The following is a 24,581-nucleotide window of genomic DNA, read 5'->3' as shown; positions in this document are numbered from 1 at the left end:
TACCTCGCAGAACAAAGGGGTTGCTGGTCTACCGCCGGCTCAATCAGTTAGTTTGTTTGTGCTATTGTGTGACTTTTGTGAATTCGAACTAACCAAAGTCACACAATAACACAAACAAACTAACCGATCGAGGCAGCGGTAGACCAGCAACCCCTGTGTTCTGCGAGGTAAAATTACTGTTTTTTTCAATGGAGTCTGGTTGCTTTGGCAAGAGCATAGATAACGGCTTCAGTTCCCCGTCGGAAACATAGACTGTAGAGCTGTCTCACAGCAAGGTAAAGTGGTGATACTCAAAATATAGCGTACACTTCAACTGATATTGATTCTTTTAGGTGGCTAAAATAAGTTTTTCAGCCGGCCCATCCACAGCAGTACATTGCTTTGCTTCTGTGTGGTAACTCCTGTCTGCTTCTCCAAGCTGGGGGCGTGCCGACTGTCATCTATTGTAGGTAATACACTGACTATGGATAAGTACCTCATACAACCCCACTTCAAAACACCCAAACTATCCCTTTCATCCCATCAATTTGTGATGGGTAGGTGTTAACTTTGAGTTCAGAGTGTGATCTCACATGCAGAAAAAAGACACCGATCATCAGCAGCACTATATCTCAGTCCTTAGAGATACTGTTCTTTATTTCTTTAATCAAAAAATATTGATATTAGCCAATACTTTTCTGCATACTTTCTCACAGCACAGTAATACATACTCTTTATACAGTCAATACATTCATTAGGAGGAAAACAAACAGAAGTATGCAAGCCTATAATTACTCCAGTACAATCGAGAAAAACACAGTTCTGAAACACTGCCATGGAGAAAGGTATAATATACTCAAAAAAGGTCATTGTGTAGAAAATCACTATATCAGAAAAATACCAACAAAAATGCCAAAAGCGTCAGTTGTACATTCATGGATATATCGTTATAATACTGTGCTGTATGTAATTATATTCATCATGATTGAGTATAAATACATGTTTGATTTCATACGTTAAAGGTCCTATGGCACAAACACTTTTTAAAGCTTCTTCCTGTCTAAGACGGACATTATGTACACACACATTCGCAAAATCACACTCACACACGCACTGTAGAGCTAAGCAGGTAGAGAGAGACGGAGAGGAAACAGGGGAGGCGTGAGAGAGAAAATACAATTTCACCCTCTGATTGATTTATGTTTGGTTATCTTTTTAATATCTGGCTGAAGAAAATATAGATATTATCATAATAGGGAGGATTTCTTGGCTTTACTCCCCTCCCTCTCACACACACACACACACACACACACACACACACACACACACACACACACACCCTCCCACCTGCTCCCGAGTGCCTCACGTGGGAGACGAAGAGACACCTGCATGTGACACTCTTTCAACACCCCCCACTCATCCATTTGGTTTCCCAGCATGCCTGCCTCCTTCCCAGGAGGCTGCGCGGGGACCGAGGCGCCGGTTCTCCCGCAAATGTCACATTAACATCGCCTGAAACACTGGACGGGGTTAACACGTGAAATGAATGTCATGGCAACATTGATCTGGCATGAGCTCCTCAGGCTGAAGCCCCAAATCATTTTTTGTGGTCTTACTTTCTTAATGATCCCAGATTGGATCATTAGGCAGTATTGATTGATGATTAAAGCACATATTTGAGTTCCTTTACACTAAATGAAATGCAGCGTCCCGCTGGGGATGAGTGATGGATTTTGAATCAAGGAGCTCGCTGAGTGATTACCGGTTATCGACCCCTTCGGGCGTTCATTTACATTAAATAATGCTCGACATCCGCCAGCTTCACCTCAAGGTCCCTATCCGCATGGATCCATTTTCTGATGAGAAATGATTGAGCGACATGCTCGGCATGCACATGTGGCACAAAAAGACTTCATGGTAATCAGTTAACGAGGAAAAAGGACACTTGTGAAATTAACATTGAGCGGGTGCATTTGACATAAAGTGGGAGGAAAGAGGGAGGAGTGGGAGGAGTGCAGAGCGAAGGGGGCGAGTAGCGAGTGGCGATCGGTGCCCCTTCATTCACACGCAATTTTGAAGAAAATCAATTTGTGAGGAACAGAGAAATGGGAATTGAGAGTGGAGGAGCCAGCTTATGGTCTGAGTGCACAACTGAACTGAAAAGGAGGGAGTTTGGAAGTTGGAGAAATGGGTTTACTCCAGTTAAAGTAATCTTTGATGGGAAAAGAAATTGGAAAGCTGGAATCGTTAAAGCACTTGGTTTTAAAGGGGACCTATTATGCTTTTGTGCTTTTTCCCTTTCCTTTAGTGTGTTATATAGATTTTTTTGTGCATGTAAAAGGTCTGCAAAGTTACGAAGTCCACGCCAAAGGGAGTTACTCTCCCCCACAGAAACACTGCTCCTGAACTGCCTGAAAAGCCTTGCTTAAAGTCTCGCCTTTTTTTCCATAACGTGGTGATGTCACCAAGTAACACATTTGCTTAATACCTGCCTAGTGGCTAGTTTGGCACGCACTCAAACAAAGCTAATTAGAGCGGAGCTGGAGCAGAGTCCGAAGAGTTTGGCTCGGTTGACCAATCAGAGCAGACTGGGCAGAGGGTGAAAAGAGGTCCTGCAGCACAGCCGGTATGAGAAAATAAGTGTTTTTTGAACATTAAAGCATGTAAACATGTTCTAGTAGAAACCCCAAATACAAGTATGCACCTGAAAATAAACATAATAGGTCCTCTTTAATGTAGCTCTGACTGCAAAGTAACAACCTGGTTCTTTGTAGTTTGGGCTTTAATTCCTATTTTATGAGTTAGTGATGAGAGCGGGGATTTAGCCAAAACTTTACCTAATTGTGAGGTGCATGCACCAACAGGTTCATAGTGTTATTTTATAAGCTCTTAGATATATATTAGATAAATCCATCATTTATGTGCTTTTCTAATTTCATTGCTTGTTCTCTTTCTCTTTCCCCGACTGTTTTTGTAAAGCATTTTCATTATGGCACACTTGCAGTAAAAGGCACATTGTCCTTCTCTTTACTAATTACTTTTCCTTTTAATGGAAAAATATTCAGCTACATTCATCATGAGACACTCCTTGCCTCTGTAACAGTTCAATAATTGGATTGTTCTAAACCATAGACTGTGTATAAAGATTGGACGACATGACAGCTCCCCAAAAGTGAAGCCAAAACATCTGAATCGCCCCCTGGTGGCTGGCTGCAGTGTAGCTCATAAATCTCGCCCCCTTCATGTTAGCGGATGGGCAAAACTAAAAAGTCAAAGTACACGTCAAATACATTTTTCCCAAAGATGGTTTCTGTCCTTTTAGGTAGTTCTTATCACACTGTTGTGTGTTCAAGTGTTCATTTTTCTGATAAGTTTCATCTTAATAAGATATCTGATGCTATGAAAAAGGTGGCGTGACGTCATGATTGACAACTCTGATTGACAGCTGCTCTGAGTGAAGTAGTCGTCCAGCTGGATGCCTGGGAATTGTACGAGAGAGGAGATGTAACTTTAACTTTCCATATAAGTCACAAGTCAGTTTGATCATGAATGTAGTTATAGCGATATTTTGGTTAGTTGTTGTCTTTCTAGCCAAACAGAAAGACAACGTGGTGCTTACGTAGCAGCTAGGTGGACCTCGATACCGCGGCTCCAGCCCCCCCGATCACTACTGCGCATACTCTGGCTCCAAATGATGTCAAATCTCAAGATGGCAGCTCTCGTATCCGGGCTATTTTGGCTTCACTTTTGTACAGTGGGAGGAAGTCCATCTGTATATAGAAGTGTATGGTCTAAAACCATATGACCATAACGCTATTGCCATGTTCAAATAGGATGGAAGGTAGAGATGTGAAAGATTTTCATGTTTTTGACTTAAAAAAAATCTGTTAAATCTTTAATTACCTTGAAAGCAAACTCTGGCAGACATGAAGCACTAAGTAGGATATGGCTGCATTAGGCTCTGCGTGAAATAACGCAGCCACCTCATTCATTTAAATGAGGCCAGTCCAGTTGGCAGCAGAAAAACAAATGCAGAAACGCAAAGCAATTGAACCTGGCTATGCAAGCACACAGTCCTGGTGAAGATAAATAATCATAAATAAAAAAATAATAAGTTACTGTCGTGATAAATCCCAATTTAATGCAATTATAAAACCAGAAGATAAATGTGCAAAATGCCTGTAAGAATCATCTACTATATCTAAAAAACTGGTTTGATAATATCAATAAACTGGTAAGCTGTTTAAAACAGGCTGATCACTCGTACTCCTCGCTCTAAAGGACGTGTCTCGCGGCGTCCCCATGGTCCCATATATCTCAGTTAAATGTTATTATAACTGACTTGAAAAATGGCCAACACTATGAACCCATTGCCTTGACTTTCAGGCAATTTTTTGTTTAAACAGTTGCTATGGTGAGAGAAAGAGCAACGACACCCCTGCAGTGTCTCAGATGCTCGAGTGTCGAACAAGAGTTTGGAGGGCATGACACCAGCTATGACAGACGCGCCTAACATTCATCAGATTTAAAGCCTCGTCCATTAAAAACAAGGCCTGATGTGTCTGATATCTCCAGGCAGGTATTAGCAGAAATCTGCCCTTCGGCGCGGCTCCATTCTCGCTAGATAGATGAACACTGTTAATGCCGCAAGGTGTCTGCAGAATGGATGTGCATTGATCTCAGCGAGCTCTTTCTGTGGGCGATACAGAGCGTAGAGTGTGTGTGTGTGTGTGTGTGTGTGTGTGTGTGTGTTAACATTTATGGTTTGTTACCGGGCAGGACTCGGGCAGCACTGAGACAGAGTTGATGTACGTGACTGTGTTTCGGTGTGAAATGTTACTGGATTGCCATCAGCTAGCAGCAGAATGAGCAGAGCTGAAATGTGTCACTGTGGCCCTGAGACCAAATTCACTGCGGCATCATGGGACCCTAAAACCTTGGACGAGGGAAAACAAACCGAAATGGAAAGGAGGTGCAGACTTTCCTGTCCTCTCTATCTCTCTCTTTTTCCTCTCTCAGTCTCTCAGAAAGCTAAAGGGTTAAAGAGATGTTACATTCATTATATTCATCCAGATAATGGCTATAACAGTAAGTCATCAAGGACCATTAATAGTTAATAGAGGACTATCTACTAATAGCAGAAATTTCCTCTTCCTAATATTGGATTACTAGATTAATGACACCTTGGAGCCGAGCCCATATTTTTTGTATTTTTGTGAAGCTACAATAACAGTCAAGTCTACCATTAATAAATATTTCACCAACAATAAGCAGAGAGTCTACTCATCCTACGACGACCTGTGGGCTAACTTCCATAGCGAGCGCCGACTTGTAGTTGACCTGCGCTGCTGGGATGAACTTGACACACACGCACGAGGAAAAGTCAGGGATGGCTGTTCATTTTAATAAAAGCCCAAATTAACATGCCTTTGAGAGTCCTCTGCATATTAAAGTGGAAATGACAGCGCTGCTTTAACACTGCTTGAGAGACAGCCAGAACCCGTCGGTGGCTCAGCCTGAGTGAATCACCCCTCGAGGTGAGATGTTCGGTGCCCAGACTCTGACTGGATATCTCTGCTCTCTCGAAACGGCTCCCAACGGACAAAGACGCAGCTGTTCAAAGCTCCTCACCGTTGGCGGCAGTGCGCAACCATAAAGAAATCAATGTCAGGCGTTTGAAGCTTCACCAATGATTCATTCAGTTGCCAGTTTCTTCTTTAGCGCTGTGGCTCGTAAAAGTCATTGATAGATGGTGGTGATATCCTTTTATCAGTCTGTGAGTCACTTACAGTATTTATTTTTTTTTGCATGGTGGAAACAACATCTAGTTGATGCTGGTCGCTGCTTTGTGAATGCTTTATTGAACATATGAGGCCATTTTCTGTCAAGCAGGCATCTGCTGTTTGCTTTTCCACTTTGCTAGCCAACTACTTTGTTATCGCTCAAAGCTAGCTAAACTGACACCTATGTGCTCTCCAGGCGTGTTGACATTTTCAAGCCTCAAAGAGTCCCATGCGGGCAAAGCTGGTCACCAAGGAGACAATGCCTGAATACGTTCCCCAACCACATGAGGGTGGGAGGGCGGCTGCTGGTGGCTGAGAGCTCAAGAGGAAATACAAATGGGCTTCCCGTTTTTGTCATACTGGTACACCAACATCTTGATGCAGTGGGAGTTGGCTGGTGAGATCCAGGGGCTGCTCGTGATGGAAAAGTTGTGGCTGGCGTAGAACGGCGGCGGCTGCTTCCGGCAGTGGACGAGGGCTCGCAGCACGTTGGCTGCCATGCCCCGGAAACGCTTGCTGATGAAGCAGTAGAGGAAGAAGTTGACCCCCGTGTTGAGCAACGCCAGCATGTTGGCCAGATCGGTGAGCATGTGGAGCAGTCGGCCGGCGCCTTGTGAGACCGGAGGAGGGGAGTAGAAGTGGTAGAGGATCATGAGGGTGCGCGGCGCCCACAAAACGGCGAAAATGGAGGTGATGGCGAGGAGAATGGCGGTGGTCTTGCCGGTGGAGTAGCCGCGCAGACGGAAACAGCTGCGGCGTCTGCGCAGCTTGCGGACGATGACGGTGTTGAGGGAGAAGAAGACGGTGCAGGGGAGGAGGTAGACGGTGGCGCAGTGGGCCCACACCAGGACGTGCTGGGCCACGGTCCTCCTATTGCCCTCCCCTCCTCCTCCTCCTCCTCCTCCTTCGCCACCAGTGCCCACCCCAGGCAGGCTGTGCCACAGCTCAGGCCACCAGTAATAAGGAGCCGCAGAGAGCAAGCACCCGATATACACCGCAAATATCACCCTCCGTGTGCGGGCAGGGTAGGAGACTGTATGGTAGCGAAGCGGGTGGCACACGGCGATGTAACGGTCAACGGTGAGTGGCACGGTGATCCAGATGGAGGTGTGGATGGAGGAGAACTCCAGAACCTGCACTGCATTGTTTAGTGACGGAGGCAGCGGCGTGGCCAGGATGAAATCCTCCAATATGAAGTCGACAAAAACAATGAGGAGCAGGACCATGATGTCGGCGGCGGCCAGAGCCAGGAGATAGTTGTAGGAGGACTTCTGACGACGCAGCACCAGCTGGGACAGGATGACCACCGTCAGGATGTTAGCTAGGAGGACGAAGGGTGATTGGAAGTAGATAGGTGGAGGACATAGGGGAAATGATTGGAAAGGGAAAAAGTATGTTGAGATTGGAAAAGGAATGGGTTAGGGAAGGGAAGGAAACAGAAAAATTGAGTGTTAGTGGGCAAATAATTGAAAAGAGGCAACAACAAACATGACAGTAATAGAGATGCAGCGGACATATACTGTGGGTGCAGCTAACACACAAGTGTAAAACCTATAGGGCTGTAAATCCATTCAAATATTTCATCATGATTAATCGCATGATTGTCCATAGTTAAAATTAATCGCACATGTTTTATCTGTCCAAAATGTACCTTAAAAGCAGATTTGTCAAGTATTTAATACTCTTATCAACATGGGAGTGGACAAATATGCTGCTTTATGCAAATGTATGTATATATTTATTATTGGAAATCAATTAACAACACAAAACAATGACAGATATTGTCCAGAAACCCTCACAGGTTCTGCATTCAGCATAACATATATGCTCAAATCATAACATGGCAAACTGCAGCCCAACAGGCAACAACAGCTGTCAGTGTGTCAGTGTGCTGACTTGACTATGACTTTCCCCAAAAACTGCTTGTGATGATCATAAAGTGGGCATGTCTGTAAAGGGGAGACTCGTGGGTACCCATAGAACCCATTTACATTCACATATCTTGAGGTCAGAGGTCAACGGACCCCTTTTGAAAATGGACATGCCTGTTTTTCCTCGTCAAAATTGTGCGTAAGTTTGGAGCGTTATTTGGCCTCCTTTGCAACAAGCTAGTACGACATGGTTGGTTTTAGTTTCTAGCTTTAAAACTGAGCCCGCTACAACTAAAAATCACAAGTTGTGTTAATGCGTTAAAGAAATCAGCCAACAGTGATGTGAATTTGTGACAGTTGCAGCAGTTTTTCACTAAAAGGTTCGAATAGATTTGCGCAGGCAGAGGCCAAAACGGGGATCCCATTGATCTAGAGCAGCGTCTAGTAGTCTGTCTGAGGTAAATTGTTATATAGCCTAAACTACTGTAAGCTATTTTAGTTTCCTTTTAGCGAAATGCTCTGATTGAATTGGCCTCTGGTAAAAAGTTACGCAGTGTGTATTTCTAGGGCTTTTATTGTGAAAGGTAAGAACTGAAGGAGTGGATCTGGTATGCTCTGCCTTTGTGAATAATAAAGTTTGCCGTCTATGTTCGGACTACGGAGTTGTTGTACTCTATAGTGTACGTATTGATTATGTCCGTTCCGCACAACGTGATTGGTGCCTTTATTCGCGGCGCAAAAAGCTCAGAAAAATCAACCTTTTTCCTAAAATATTCTCACTCTGTGTGAAAGTACTCATGACAAAAACAACAGTTCAAAAACATATATTGATGTGTTAATTAATAACACCCCAATGTATAAAGGCCTTACCTGCACTAACACAAACACAGTACCACTAACAGCACCAAGTGCACATTTCCTTTCAGTTTCAGCCTGCTATATGCAAACAAAATCCTCACATCTGTTATCGTCCCCAGTCAGTATGTACCACGTTTAACCAGCTCTCCTACTGTGTAATCCTTCCTCTGTTTATTGCTACCTTCCCTTTTCCTCTTTATCTACACCTGCTGTGTAATTCCAGCAGCATCTGCCTCTGCCTTTGGCCAAATAGTTATCTCTAATAAAGAGTAAAGCCACAACAAAAACAGGAGAGCGACGTGCAGCATCACAGCCGAGGCAATCTGCTGAGTTCACTACTGCCTGCCTCTCTCTGCCGCCGGCAGTTTAGCTCCTAAAACAAAGCACAAGGACGCCCCATCTCTCCCCGTCTGCTTCTCTTTCTCAATCTTTACTCCGCATCCACGACAGATACCGTCACACCTTCTCTTCCATGTTGCCTTATTAAATGGTTCCCTCACCACTCTGGTTTATTTATTCCAACTCTATCGCTTTCTTTCACAAACAGGACAGCTGAATAGCCCAGGAAGGGGGAGACCACTTCTCTTTCATTTTTCGCTAAAAAGAACGTGGACGCAAAGGCCTGGATGTGATTTATTCCACCGCTGCTTCTACCAAAAGCTTGACCTCTGTGCGCCTGCATCAGACAGGAGGAGCACAGCTTTCTCTCTCTCACGTGGAACTGCAGTTTGGTGATTGTACTGAACAGGCTCATTACACGTCTTCTTCCTTTGTTGTCCTGCTCTGTTCCCTGCTTCCCTCCTGTCACCATGTGTGCTTATTATTCCCAGGTGATTCCCATCATCTGAGCGTTGAGTTTACAGGTTGTGAGCTTGCTCAAACCTGGAGGAGACAGTAAACAAGATACCGGCTTTGCTTTCACTTGTTGTTTGGATGTAAAAAGAATAAGTTCAGTTAAAGGAATCGTTGTCATTATCGGTACAGAGAACTCCTGAATATTAAAAGTATTGAAGTACTAAACAAAAAAACATGTTCTCCCGTGTAAAGGAACTTTATCTTTTTAGATAATTTGATAATTTATAATGATTTGATGAGGACCTATTATGCTCATTTTCAGGTGCAGACTTGTATTTTGGATTTCTACTAGAACATGTTTACATGCAACTTTTGACTAGTTGAATAGCATGAGACAATCAGCAGGACTATTTCCCACATCATCAGCATGCAGGACATACTGAGGATTCACACTTAAAAGCATAATTATGCATAGCTCTATTAGGGGCCAAAAACGGCACATGGTACCTTTTAATGGACCTTAAAGTGGCATTTGGACCCCCTCGAAAATTAGATGCTACATCTCAAGGGGGCTATCCTATCCTTTCAATAAATTCAATTCAATTTGGCAGAATATTTTTGGCATCAGTGGGCAAAAAATCCATAATAACCTTTCAGCATATTGTAATTCAAGTGTTCAAGTGAAAACTAGACTTCTGCACCTCCTCATGGCTCTGTTTTCAGGCTTTAGAAAATCTAGCCCATGACAGGAGACTTTGACCAATCACAGGTCATTTCATTGAGAGAGCGTTCCTATTGGCTGTGATCCGGTTATGTGACCGGTACTTGGCGTTCCTTCACCAGATTTCACAATGGTGGCGGCGTCACTAACTTTCTCATTAGTACAAGTTGATTCTGAAAACATTTGAGGAGAGTAATAGTCATTAACGTAACATAATATAGATTCATATTTGATCAGCGCTGCCTAGTTTGACCGTTTGGTCGGGGTTCGATAGTGATTGACAGCCGGCTCTCATAGACGGCAGCTGGACAGCAGACCTCAGATCAGCTCTGACTGCTTGTTTTCCTCCGGTCTGTGAAATCTTGCAGATGCCGTTAGGAGCACCGGAGGACACAGAGACACATGATTTTTTTCAGGTTACCTGTTTCATGTACTACTGTCACAATATAGCGACCGTTTTATAAAAGTAATGTTTTTAAATCATATTTGCTCCAATCTCGCCTACTTCAGCTTTAAATTAAGATTATTTTGAATGAACTTCAATGTGCAAGATCATTTTTCTTATTTCCTTAAAAGCTGGTATTGACATTTTGGAAATAAATGTGAATTGTTTTTTCAGTTTTTTTTTTTTTTTTTGTAAGAGTATGATATTAATCCTGGAAAAGCCTCTCATATGGTATTTATTTTTCTTCAAGGACACAATAGTGTGTTAGCACATTGCATATTAAGAACATTCAATGCATGAGTGACATGAAGTGTAAAATTCAGAGGCGAAAATCTATACTTTTTCTATTTCATGCTGTGCTAGTTCTATAAACTAACATAACACACAGTAATGTATCCGTCCTTTACTGTTGCTAACCAACCCCGTTCAGGGAAACTTGCTGGTGCAGCGTGAAGACATGCCCGATCTGCTTCCTCAGACGAAGATGCCTCAGTCAGACATTGATTTGCATTGCAGCATCGCAGCATCACTGAGACATCAATGCACTTAGCAGCTGTCACTGTCCATACAGCGTCTGTGTGTGTGTGTGTTCTGTGGTTCTGTCCCCCCTTCTGCAGTAATAGATCTGGGATTGGATTAAATATGGCAGCTAGAAGTCTGGTACATCACACTTCACAGCCTCAGCCACTATCAGCTGATTACAAATTACAAAGCCGGCTCCAGATAATGACTAAAGATGTCCTTGCCAGACCGGAGGATGTGCAGCAGAAGACACACACTCACATTAACACATGTATGCACACACACGCAAACACACAGATCATTAGGGATGCGCCAATACGTTAACGTAGAATCTATCAATAAACATAAATGAGATGTCAAAGCAGTTTACAAGACTCGACAAGCCAATATATGTGCACATGTCAGGGTGCTGGATTGCACCACACCCCCTCCACCATCACAGTCACCCTCTGCACGGGCAAGTTAGATTGCTTTCATGTCGAATCTTGGTCGACTGTGTTATTGATTCTCTGTTTTCAGCTTCTGGTCTTGTACTTTCTGTCTGTTTCTTCTTCTTTTCTGGTGGTCAGTTTGGTCCGCGGGCGTAACAAATGAATCCAGAATACATTACATTTTTAGGTTAACCTTGGGCTCAAGGATATGGATCTCCATAATAAGCATTAGGTGTAATAACTGCAGGGTTTTTTAAGACTTATTTTGTGTTTGAAATATATCTTTTTTAGCTCAGCCCTGTGCACAGAACAGAAGAGATATTAATGTCAGCATGTTCCAACACCGTGTACATTATGTTTCAAGATCAAGATGACGAGTATCATTGTCTAATGGTTTTACTAATCTTCTAATAAAGGGAAACTCCACCGATTTTACCCATTAAAGTCTGTTTACAGGTCTTTGGGGAGTACTACTACAAATGTTAAAAAAGCCTTTTGTGTCTCAAGGAGCTGCACGAAGTCTGATAAATGATCTGAAGTGACTTGAGTCAGTGTTGGTCGGGGCTGAAGACTACAAGTTTGAAAATGCAAAAAAAATCTGGGGGTGTGGAGTCAGAAAGAAGTGAGACCTCTGTAGTCCACTCCTCATCTCTGATCGAGGCTAGCGACTCAAGACTACATTATCCGCTACAAGCATTACGAGCCTGAATCCAAAGAGTATAGAAGCAAAGAGACGAAACTCTGGTGTTGTTTTGACAACAGTCGATGTCGCCATTTTGGACTGAAAACGCTTATTATGTTTATAATACTTTATTGTTCAACACAGGCCATTTTTAAGTGGAATATGACTTTTGTATGGCACTTTGTAGGTGGACATTTTACTAACTTGCAGAAGCGCAGCTTTGCTGCTTGGCGCTGATGTTGCAATTGACTTTCACTTCTTGGCAATATACGTTCTTTGCCGAATCTCTGACCAAATGCTGCATTCCGTTTGGACTGGAAAGTCTGAATTTCCGAGTTCCCAGTCAGAAATTTGAACTGGTAGCCTACGCCCCCTGAAGTCGAATTTCCGACTCTCACTAACCCTGACCTCAAAATCCAACATGGTTGCTCCGCACATCAACAGTAAAAAAGCTGCAGTAACTACTGTTTATTAGCACTTCCGTCTTATTTGTGTCTCATTAAATCTGTCGTACACACGGTACTGTCCAACTTCTATCTGTGGACATGTTGCTAAGGTGTTAATATGCCCAAAATACAGTTGTAATGCGTTGTTATCAACTGGTATTGCTAACAACGGCTAACCTGGCTGGAGCAAACCCCAGTAAGTTTTCTAACTTGTTGTACTGGAACACGGTCAACTCGGGCGTGACGTCATTACCAGCTCCGACCTCTGATTGTTGAGGTAAATGGAATGCAGTAAAATTGTTGCATTATGGGTAATGTAGGCACCAGGTTTTGACAAGGATGAACAATGCGTGGAATAGAAAAGTGTCCATCGTGAGTCTGACCGTGTGTTTTAGGAGTGCAATGCTAAATCGGAAGTGAAACTATTTTTTCTGAGAAAAACTATCATCGAGAAAATTATTGGCAGAGTAATCAATGATGCAATCATTGTTAGTTGTAGCACTTCTTTTTCTTCTGTTTTTGTTATGTCTGTTATGTCCATAAACCTCCTTAGAGGTCATTGTAGAAGAAATGAAAGTCTAAAAACTAATCTGCTGCTCATCTGTTGAGCTACTTGATTTTATGTTTCTTTTTACGGCTTGTTTCAACAATCTCTTTTGTCTCCGTCCGGTCACCCTGACTCTTTGTACACATCGTTTCCCATATAGCCACATCTGTCTGTGTGTACTGTACACACACCTGCAGACTCTCATCTGGTTTATCCAAGAGATCTTATCTGTGTTTGTGTGTTTTTGTACCAGGAAAAGTTTGCTGCTATAAGCTCATAAACTTCCTGCTGGAGGTCCATTACCAACCCTGCAAAATGTATGTCCCCTTTAATCCATCGCCTTGCTTCCTCTATTGTACCTCTGCCTGTCAATTCTCCCACCTTCTCCGTCCACATACTGCTGAACAGAGAGGGGCAACATGAAATGGAAACAGTGAGGCGTTGACTGTCACCGGGTATTATTCTGTTCGGGCTCCCCCGGTGAGACGCGGCCTTCTGCAGACAAACAAAAGGGATCCGTAGCGAGCCTGACATTTCCATTTAGCTCTAGCCAGCTTGCACTGGGTTGCCCATTCATTTCAATTGACTCCTGCTCTTTGCGTTGTCTCGGGGGCCGGGGAGGGAGGGGGGGGGGGGGGGGGACAGACGGGTCGGAGAGCTGCACACAGAGCAGAGACATGAGGACAACACATACACAGAGGCATCCACCAGAGAGACATGTGCCTGGACATTCAGGTGGAGGCACATGCAAAGTGTCCCCATCTTTTCTCTTATAAGTGTCTCCAGCTGAGAGGGGATTAGAATGACCTGTAGGACAAGATAATGGGCTGCTGTGTGTTTGTCCGTCTGTCTACTATTTGCTTGTGTGTGTGTGTTGCACGGGTGACCCTTTCTGTCTGTTTGCGTGGGAGTGCTTTTGTGTCTGCACTCCCCCTGCTGCTCCCCTAATATGACGAGGGACAGGGCCATTGACGTTGTTTAGCGGGAAAAGAGAAGGCACAGCGTGCTCCCCGAGGTGTGTAACGAGGCTGACTCATCCCATCACTAAAGGGACGTGTTCAGGCGGGCTGTCGACAAACGAAACTGCGCATCTTAACCCCTCGGTACCGATGGCAAACATGCTGCACACTTGTCGTTACGATTTCTCATGGGCCTCGTATCACACACAGAACATTATAAAACGGAAATTATACCTCAAGAAAAGAGAATGAAAGTGAGCTATTGCTATTAAAGTTGTTTTTTTTTGTCATTTGGAGGCTTTGACGACTTATCCGGAGGCTAATAAGAAGAGTGGAGAAAAGAGGGATGGGGAACTAGATGGAAGGTGAGGTAAAGTGTGGTCTGAGGAAGGTCACAGAGAGTTAAACAAGAGAGCGGGAATGGAGGAGATGGAAAGACAGAATGAGACAGAGAGAGAGAGAGAGGTGTAGAGGAGAGCGGTGAGGCGGTGGGAGGAAAGGAAGGGAGGCGAGAGACAGAGAGGAGGGGGCTGAATATCAAAGCTTGCTTCAAAGGTCATAAGCACTTTGTTCCTGATGACAACCATTTCCCTTTTGTCTTCTCAAAGTGTCAGACCGGAGATAAAGCAGGGCGATTCCTTAATTCCCCCGAACGAAAACCAGGACCACATCCCTGCTGCAAAGCCACAAAAGAAAAACAACATATATTGAAGATGTGAAATCTGTCTATTAATTTGCATGGAAAAGCTGGCTTGTAATGCCGTGAAAATGTGATAATATCAAACACATTTTATTGTGAGCATGTGTGTGATCTGAGAGTTAATGAGGAAGGGTAGAGGAAGCTCATAAGAAAAAGAAAGATGCAATAAAGAAAATGGGAATATTAAGAGAGAGAGAGAGAGAGAGAGAGAGAGAGGCCTCAGTTGCTGCTAATGATATTGATGCTGCTGCAGTGCTCTGCCGCTGCTCACCTCTTACAGCCATTCGTTTTTACAGACAGGCCACAGTGAGTCAAAGTTTGTTGGGGATGACTGTCCTCACATCGAGGCTAACCCGGTGATGAGACACTGCAGACTGAGTTTAAAGGGTTCATAAACAATACTAACAATTATAATGTGCTTTTGGATCGTCTCCAAATGTTCTTTTTTACGAGGTTTCGGAAAAACAAGGTGAAAGTGAGTTGGAGTGAGATAGAGGGTAGAGGAGAGAATTAAATGCAGAGGAGAGAGGATGAAACATTAATAAGACGTCCAGATCGTGGCACTATAATTACCCTCAGATTGATGTATTACTGTTGTCCAAAAAAATGTCCAAAAACGACACACAGATTTGGGGTTTTCAGCAGAAGTGATAGCGTTTTGTTGTCAGCTGGTCAAACAAAGTCAGCTCTGTCACTGCATCAACAACATCACTGATTTATTGCCTCAAACAACACACTCCCTCCTCTCTGGCCTCTTCTGTCCTCCCTCGCCCTCTCTGGCTCGTCTCCCCCATGACAAGCTGACAACACTCCCCACGTCTCTCCCTCCCTTCCTCTCCTTTTCTCCGACTGGAGACAAACCAGAGCTCAACAATCTCTTACATTTGATTCACTGAATATTCACTATCTTTTTCCCCTCCGCTGCTTCAACACGTGCCTTTTCCTCTTCGTCCAGTTTACACCAGCTAATCTCAGACTCCACTTTGAGAGCGATAGTATCTTTTAGCAAGTCCCCATTCCACCACGGGTGCCCTGTCTGCTGGTGCGGATTGACCGATCGATAGTCCAAACTGAGAATCGCTGGGGCCCTACCCTTCATTAAGTAGCGGCTGACACCTGGTCGACACTGCGACGTGGAACAGAGGGTTGTTAGCGATGAACATCCCCGACCTTTTCCCCTTCGGGTGGGTTGATGAGGTGGAGTGGGAGGAGGGTTTTCATCCCCCACATGTGCCAGTCACGCCGCTGACTGTCAAACAGCCACACAAACTGTGAGAGGCCTCAAGGAAGGAGGGAAGGAACGCACCAACATACTGTGGAGTATGTGAGTTCATGCATATGTGTGTGTGCACAGGTAGAGGAGGGACACATTTCTGCTCACACAATGTGCACACAGCTCCGCGCCATACAATCACTGGTTGTCATGTATCATGGGGTGATTATGAGACATTATGCAGAGATTATGCAAAAGGCCCCACTACCTCTAATAGGAGCAAAACACACAGACTTTATAGTTGTATAGCCTCTTTTTGTTGTGTCTTTTTGTAGTTGTTACGCATCTCTATGTGGTTTTGTGTCTCTTTGTAGTCGTGTTGTGTCTCATTATGGTGACTTCGTGGTCATTTTGGTCTGTTTGTAGTCATTTTGTGTCTTTTTGTACTTGTTTTGTGTGTCTTTGTAGTCATTTTGTTTGTTTTTATAGTCATTTTGTGTGTCTTTGTAGTCGTTTTGTGTCTCTGTGGTCATTTTGTGTCTCCTTGTAGTTGTTTTGTGTCCCTTTGTGGTCACCTTGTTGTCAATTTGTGTCTGTTTGTAGTCGGATGTATCTCTTTGTAGTTGTTTTGTGTGTCTTTGTTGTCATTTTGTGTCCCTTTGTAGTTGTGTTGTGTCTATGTATTTGTTTTGTGTCTCTTTGTGGTCATTTTGTGTATCTTTGTGGTCATATTAAACATCATTAACTTTAATCCACTTAGTGGCTTTGTGGCCTCTTGCAGAGACATCTTATTAACATTAACACATTGGGCCTCTTTAGGTGATATTCAGGCATCAACAGTGACCTTGAGTCGTAAACACCGGAGCAGGTGTGATTTAAAATGTATGTGTGCAGGTAAAAAGTCTATAAACCCCATCATAAGGAACTGATCGTGTAAAGAAATGTTCACCGGAAACGACAAAGCATTGAGAGCAGCTGTCTTGGCTCGGACATTCAGTTATGTCTCCCAGCTTCTACACACTGTACTGCATGTGTCTTAGCTGCGAGTGTTTTGAGACGTACTGTACCGTACAAAGAACAGGCCTCACTTGTGTGATCCCAGCATGTCAAAGACTGAGGCAAAGCACCGACTCCTTCATTGTGCTGTTTGCTATGCCAGCACACGCCTGTTCTGTCTCAAGCAGTGTGGTGTGGTGAGCAGAGAGAGAGAGAGTGAGTTAGCGATTAATTAAAAATGTGGCAATTCGTCTCAGCTCCGTCGTCTGTGGCTCCCCCACTCAGGGCTCAGAGGTGCTACTTCACTGGCTCTGCTGTTATTAATCTCTTTCTCTTAACTCCGCTCTCCTTCTTCTGGGTGTCCTTGTCTTCCTCCGTCTTGTTTTATCCCGAGGTTTTTGGTTCATCATTTCCCTAGGTCACGCAGTTATCACCTCCCGCCACTTGACTTGTGTAATCCCTTTTTCTCATCACCTTCCGCCATCTCGCTTTTTATCCTCAAATCCGTGCTCTCCATGTGACCCTTCTACCGTCCGCAGCTTAAAGGTCAAAGTCTGCAAGAGATTTACGGACATGATGACGTCTCCCTGAAGCCCTGTTGCTGTTATAAGTACCGAAACACTGGCTGGTAATCAAGGCAACAGCCTCAAATCCATCGAGAGAGTTAAATACGTGTGGGTCTGTAGGTCACGCCGCTACTACTCACACATGCCGCGCTCATGAAACATTCATGATTCAGCTTGAGTGGAACGTCATAATGATTGAATAAGTCGAACTCTGCTGCTGCAAAGTATCAGCCCGCCGCACTCGAGTCTGCCATTAATTCAGACAACCACTGTAAGATTGCATTACACTCCCCAGGTTATTGTTACTCAGTGATTAAACAAACAGCCTCAATCACATTTGTAAAAGACGACGTGAATAAAACTTCTCTGGCAGGTAGAAACTTTAAACGACAGCAGAGAGAATTGCTCGCGCAAGACTCGATTTGCCAAATCCAGGAGAAATAATTAGGCGAGATTTGATCAGAAAAGACGGACTTTTGCTTTTTTTTTTTTTACAAGGCTGCAAATCTTGTGGAGTAACTGCAGTCTTGGCGTGCAAAAGCTTTTCACTTTGCATTGCAGATTTGTTTTGAACCAGAACAGCTTTGGTTGTTGATAACATCTCACTCCCAGTCTTTATCAAGGAGTGCAGAGCTTAAGAAGATACGTTAATCTTATGTATGAGGACAAATAAAGACAAGAAAAGACACTGATTGTATTCATCAAAATCTGGGTCAAATTGTAAAACATCAAATTATCCTTTATGTTACGTGACCACAGAAGCATTTTGGTGATGGGCTGCAGCAGAGTAGATGTGTATCTGACCATCCAGAGGCCTTTCAACATCTGAACCCCAATCTCTCTCCACACTTTTTCTCTTTCATCTGACCTCCATGTTTTCTGTCTCTGTCTGCCTCTCTCTCTCTCACACATACACACACACACATTCACACATACACACACACATGTGCACACACCACTTTGCTTCTCTGTGTGAGACTATAGGTCAGCGCTCATAGATCACGCAGTGGGAGAGAGGCAGTAAATGGGTCCAACAGTGCCTGTGAATGGACTAATCAGTCAACGGTAAAGACGCAACAAGGAGGTGTCATTAATTCAGGTCATCAAGAGGAGCCACATAACGCACACTTGTCCCAGAGGGCAACCCAGAGTCATTACTCACATAATCTGTCGTGCACACATCGGCTATAGGGCAACTCCAGATTAACAAAAAAAAGGTGCCGTTTCGAGGGTTAATAGTCGGATTTAATCTGCACATACAGTTAGTTCCTCTTTTGTTTAAATAATGCTTGCATATTTCCAACTAAAGAGACAAACTGCAAACAGACAAATGCATACAACGTACATGCACAAGTGATTGCCACAAGGTCAGGATGATAAATCAACAGTGTGTGTGTGTGTGTGTGCAAAGAGTGACACTCTGGAGCAGCTGTGCACGACACACACACTCACTCAAACCTGCAGATAAGTGCACAACAACATCAAGATGCAAAGCGAGACTCCTGCAACCCAGCGATGAGTAAATTAACACAGAATGAGACGTGCATGTGATGAGACACACACACACACACACACACACACACACACACTTCTTACCGGGCAGGCCGAGGCAGAGCAGGACGCTGTAGTAGATGACAGGCAGTGGTCCCAGAGGGCATCCCTGGGCAAACTCAGAGGGATGCTGCCCCGGGCTCCAATTGCTGCCATTTGGGGGAAAAACAGGAAAGATGTGGCTGTGCTCCATGGCCTCTTCTTCGTCCTCTTCCTCAGCTGTGCTCAGTGTCAAGAAGCCTGGCCACGCGAGCAAACCGCCTGGTCGCCGGTACGGGAGAGAGGGTGCTCTGTCCTTGGGTGCCAATCAGCATGAGTGTGTGCACGCGTGAGGCAACAAGGTTGAGTGTGTGTGAGAGAAAGAGGGACGAATGGAGGAGAGAGTGGAAGGGACAACAGACGGGGGAATGCCAGAGATGATATGTGTTAGTAGGTGATGGAGAGGAAGGCGGCGAGAGGGAGGCGTGAAGAGGTGAGTATGAAGGTAGAAGTGGAGAGGGGGGTGGATGCTGCCTGAGTGTGTGAGCGAGGGGGAATGAGAGCGAGTCGAGAGCGCGGCGGGAGGAGGAGGAGGAGGAGGAGGAGGAGGAGAGAGGGAGGCAAAGAAGGAAGGAGGGAGGAAGGTAGATGGAGAGCAAGGGCACGCTAGAGAGCAGAAAGTGAGGGAGACGGAGGCGGCAGGTGGGAGGCTGAGGGATGCTCAGAGAGAGAAAGAGGGGGATCCTCCAGGGCAGTGAACACAAAGAGACAAACTGATGAGGATGTGACAGAAAAGATAAACGGAGGGTTAAGTCGAAAAGGATAGAGTATGTTTGCCCTTCATATTGTCAATGCGTCTCTTTATTGCTTCATATTCAGTAACTTGAAGGTCGCTTTTGACCATTCATACACAAATGAGTGCACAAGCAGAGTCCAAACACGTACCCACAATCCTATTTGCATATCGTAAACGTTACATATACAGTATAAATACGTGTGTGTGTGGGAGTGGGGGTTGGTACTGGCTGCTCAATCTAATTTGCCATGCAGTGTGAACTGTCTGAATCTCCAGCTAAGATGTGCTAATGAGCAGAGACACAAGTATTCCTTCTTAAGAAACACTCCAGTCTCTCCAGGTTTATCAGAGCTGCAACAGATGAATCTGTCCATTTTCCTCAACACGTCCCTTCTTAAAGTCTGAAAAATGCAATTTCTGATTCTATGACTGCACTGAAATGCGCAGACCATTGTGAACGTAAGCATAACCGATGCAAGTCCATAAAAATCAAATTAATGAACTGTTTATTCCCCAAACATTTTCAGCAACAGTACATTGATTTAATGAAGGCAATGTGGCTGAGACTGTTTGGGGAATACAATGCGGGAGAGGAGTTGTGGGACCTGTTTGTTAATTTGCTCTCAATAGTCTACAGAATGAAAAAAAATAATGACACAAAGTAAAGTCTTAAAATTGCTTTTTTAGTCTGTCTAATGGTAAAAAAAAAATCAACTTATGCTAAATGAAGTCCAGTGATGGAGTGTAAATAAGTGCATTTACTCAGATAATGTCATTAAGTAATTTTTTAGGTACTTATATTTTTATTTTTTTCCATTTTATGCTTTACAGATAAATCCAGCGGATGATTTATGTGTTGTACTCTCAAGCACAGTCGTCATTACTGCGGAGGCAGAGAGAAACACATTAACATTGAAGCAGAGATGTCTGAGTTAATCACGGTGTGAAGTCGTCCCCTCCCCATCCCCCCTCCGACAGATGAAGGTATACCTGCAAGTTATTACTCTGTTATCAGTCATTATGACACAGGCTTTGGGACAAAAACATACCACTTCTGTCCGTCCTTCACAGTCTGGATGTGAAAGTGTTTAATACTCGAGCAGCTAATTAAACCAGGAAGGTTTACTGCTTGCTCATGATTTAGCTTACATGTAGCTTACTAAACATAGCTTACTATACTATATAAACACACTCCATGATTTCTTGGATTGTATTCAGAAGAAATGCATTGTTTATTTAAAATGGGAAACACACAATACAAGCGTTGAGTTCGGCATTTTGGCCGTTGCCATCTTGTTTTTTTGCAACCAGAAGTGCCACGAAAGGATGGAGCTAAGTACAACCGAACGCTGAATAAGACATTTTTAGTCGACCAAAAATGTTCTAATTAACTTTCATGAACTGAAAACACACTATGAAAGGGTTAAAGTTGTAAGACGAAAACACGGACAACTTCCAGACCGGACAACGCCGTGGTAGCGACCTGTCAGTCATAAGGTAGCCACGCCCTAAAGCATCCCCTGCTTTATGGTCTGTTTGACTCTAAATGGAACCATAATTTACTAAATGAACATCATGCTGTATTGAAGAAGACTTGAAACTAGCAGATTGAGACCATAAACTCATGTTTACAATGTTTACTGAGGTAATAAATCAAGTGAGGAGTAGGCTCATTTTCTCATAGACTTCTATACAATCAGACTTCTTTTTGCAACCAGAGGAGTCGCCCCCTGCAGGCTGTTAGAGAGAATGCAGGTTTAAGGCACTTCAGCATTGGCTTCACTTCTCAGACCCGGAGTTTGCTTACAGCAAGAGATATGTGTTGGTAGTTGGCGCCTCACCATCGGCCTGCTCTTTGATGGTTCATGGTCGGTATCGTGCCGGCTAGCTGCTTAGAATGCGGGTTTCAATAATAATGGAGATTTAGGAAAGTAAAATGGAGCAGAGCCTTGTAATTTTTCCCTTTTTTTCCCTCAAAGTCTCAGTTTGTTGTTGGAGCAGCAGATAGCAGCACAGAAAAGACAGAGATATTATGTTGCAAAGTTTTGTAGATTATTACCATTATTTTATTGCCATTTCATGACTATATTTTCAAAATAAAACAGGTTCTACAGGATCTCCTGGACAGACTGAAAATTTGCTTCACCTCCACCAACATAAAAATGCTGCTCATACATTAATGCAACCATAGTAATAATTGATATTTCATAATTATTAAAAACAAATCTGCGTATAGAGTACTTTTACTTTTGAAGCTTTATTACATTTTGCTGAAAATATATATTTTTGTATTTATCAGTAATTGAATACAGGACTTCTACTTGTAGCCTAATGGAGTATTTTTTACTCTGCTGTATTGCTATTTTACCTCCATCATTGATTTATAACCACACCTCATACACCCAACCTACTGAGGTATTTTTCTCAGCTCTCACATTCCTCCAATGAAAACACATTTCTGTGTTCCTCTGCCTTCATCTTTCTCACTACAGGAACTACTGTGAGACAGGATTTAAGAAAAACATCCAAAACATGAAGAATATTGTGTTTTTTATGGATGCAGAGTAGTCATTATTCTTACTATCAGTGATTTGCAGACTCCTCCGGGCTTTTAGGGAGCTGCTATATGTGCAGAAAGTATAGACATCAGAGCAGCTTAGGCATGAGTATGTACGATAAAACATCATGTCCATTTAGAGAGCTGTCAGCTGTGTTTCTGCTCTCTCTCTCGCTGTGCCTCTTCAGCACAATCAAGGCCTATACGCCACGTCTCCACAGGTCTGAGGAAACACAACCGCGCTCTGCTCTGCTGTCTGAGTGAGATACAGTATATCATTTAAAAAGGTAGCACGTGTGGCTGCGACAAGGACCCGAGGGCAGACCAGATTAAAGAGTTTTACACAAAAGAAAGAGAGAAGAAAAGAAAACTCATGAGTCACAAAGCAGGGGGATCACAAAAGAGGATAAGGACCATCTTAAAACCTGCTTGGAGCTTCAATTATGAGCATCTTAAGCCCTCCTCCACCCGTCAGATGGAGGGCACCGTATGAAAGGAAGAATTCATTACAGAAACAGTCCAATAATGGCTGACCTGTTTTTTTCCTGAATGCCACTTGAATCAGGTGCAGGAAAGTGAAGGAAAGGTGTGAAGGAGTGAGGGGTATAGGTGAGCAATCACGTGCTCTTAATTCTTTTCTCCAACATGTGAACAATTGAGCTGCTGGGGGGAACGCAGGGAGGGGAGCGCCACGATTAAGTGTTAAATAAAATATGACCAGCTGACGTGAATTGATCACGGAGAAATGTGGGACAGGGGAAGGTGATTCTTCAAGAGTAGCTAGCGTAGCTGTGAAAGACCCCCACAGGGTTAGTGCGTGCCTGCTCTCCAGTACTTAATACAACATCATCATTGGTCCTTGTCACGCAAACTCGATTACACACAATCTTCTGGCGCTTTGATATCGGCGTGATTGTGTTGTGTGCGGGTTGTTGGATTCAACACAGGACAACAGACACTGTACATGTGTTCATGTGCAACTATAATGTGGTGACACTCTGCAAACCAAACCAGGGCAGGTGATGGTTGTTATGTAAGCCTATTGTTGGCTATGTAGTGTGGTCATACTTCCACCTGACCTCTTTACCTACTGCAGTAATACAGCTTTCTGTATGTGTATGAGGTTAGTGGTAGCAAAGGCCTGTGCTGGTCATTAGAGTGTCTGTGTGTGTGTGTGTGTTATTAACGCATTACATCATCATTACGCACATTGTCTGGGGGCCTCACACCGTCACCAAACTGAACAATCACATGCGGACGTGCACAAACGTGCAAAACCAAACTCGTGTTATTGGCTCAAACGCCACAAAAATGTTCCTCGTGTTGACATTTATAGTAACTAAGCAGCACAAAGCTGATCTATGTGGCTTTGAAACTACTTTGGTTTATGGTGTGTGATGTTCGCGTATGAGAGTCGCTGAATATCTGGAACTCTGTAAAAATGGCAACAAGACCACCCCGTTTCGACTGTTATCAGGCCATTAATTAGGCCATCGCTATCAGTCGCTATTAGTAAGCACCATAGATGTGGGTCAGTAGGAGTCTGCTACACCTTCTGCTTTGTAAAAGTGAACCTAAGCAAATGTTGTAAAACCGAATGTAATGTTACATTTTAAACACAAACAAAAAGATTTCTTTAAGTTTAGGCAACAGAACTGTTTTAGGTTGAGGAAAAAAAAAAAAAAAACTTAGTTAAGTTTAGGGTAAAACATTGTTTTGGCTTAAATATACAAACAAAAAGACAACTATACGTTGTTGGTTTCACATGGGCGCCAACCTCCACCCTATATGGAGTTTCATATACTACAGCGCCTGACTTCTGCTCCTGTCATAATTACTACGGTCGCTAGAGGTCGCTGTCGTGTTCTTTTATACCTTCTCTCAGTGATCTACCATGTCAATAGATGATAAAACCTACTAGTGGGTGTAGTAGGCAACTGACTGACATGTATGGGGCTTATGGTACATGTCCACAGGGGCGTTTTTTTATCGCGAGGGATCGCCTCGCTTCCCAGCATTGGACGCTTGATGGGCTGCCACTAGACTCAAGGCACTCGGCACCTGATTGGACGAACGCTTTCCCTCGTAGGCTGCTGCTCCCAGCTTTCAAACTGGAACCAACATGGCGGCTCGTTTGGAAACCTTCTTCTCAGATTTCACGAAAATAGTTCACCGAAATGTGTT

At 43.7% G+C, this 24,581-nt stretch overlaps 1 protein-coding gene across 1 annotated transcript; it reads right to left on the bottom strand.

Moving 5' to 3' along the window:
- Window positions 1-587: 587 nt before the first annotated feature.
- On the bottom strand, window positions 588-19,661 carry gpr139 (G protein-coupled receptor 139). Its single transcript, XM_074656696.1, has 3 exons — window positions 19,111-19,661; window positions 1,297-7,083; window positions 588-1,265 (listed from the first exon to the last, which is right to left on the bottom strand). Exons 1-2 carry the CDS (start codon window positions 19,256-19,258, stop codon window positions 6,083-6,085), a joined length of 1,149 nt encoding a protein of 382 aa, XP_074512797.1. The 5' UTR covers window positions 19,259-19,661; the 3' UTR covers window positions 588-1,265; window positions 1,297-6,082.
- Between the last annotated feature and the right edge of the window lie 4,920 nt (window positions 19,662-24,581).

This window comes from Sebastes fasciatus, chromosome 13, assembly GCF_043250625.1.
Source record: "Sebastes fasciatus isolate fSebFas1 chromosome 13, fSebFas1.pri, whole genome shotgun sequence".
NCBI classification, from domain to species: Eukaryota; Metazoa; Chordata; class Actinopteri; order Perciformes; family Sebastidae; genus Sebastes; species Sebastes fasciatus.
Note: the sequence above shows the minus strand (reverse complement) of the source record. Positions and strands in the feature narration are given on the sequence as shown.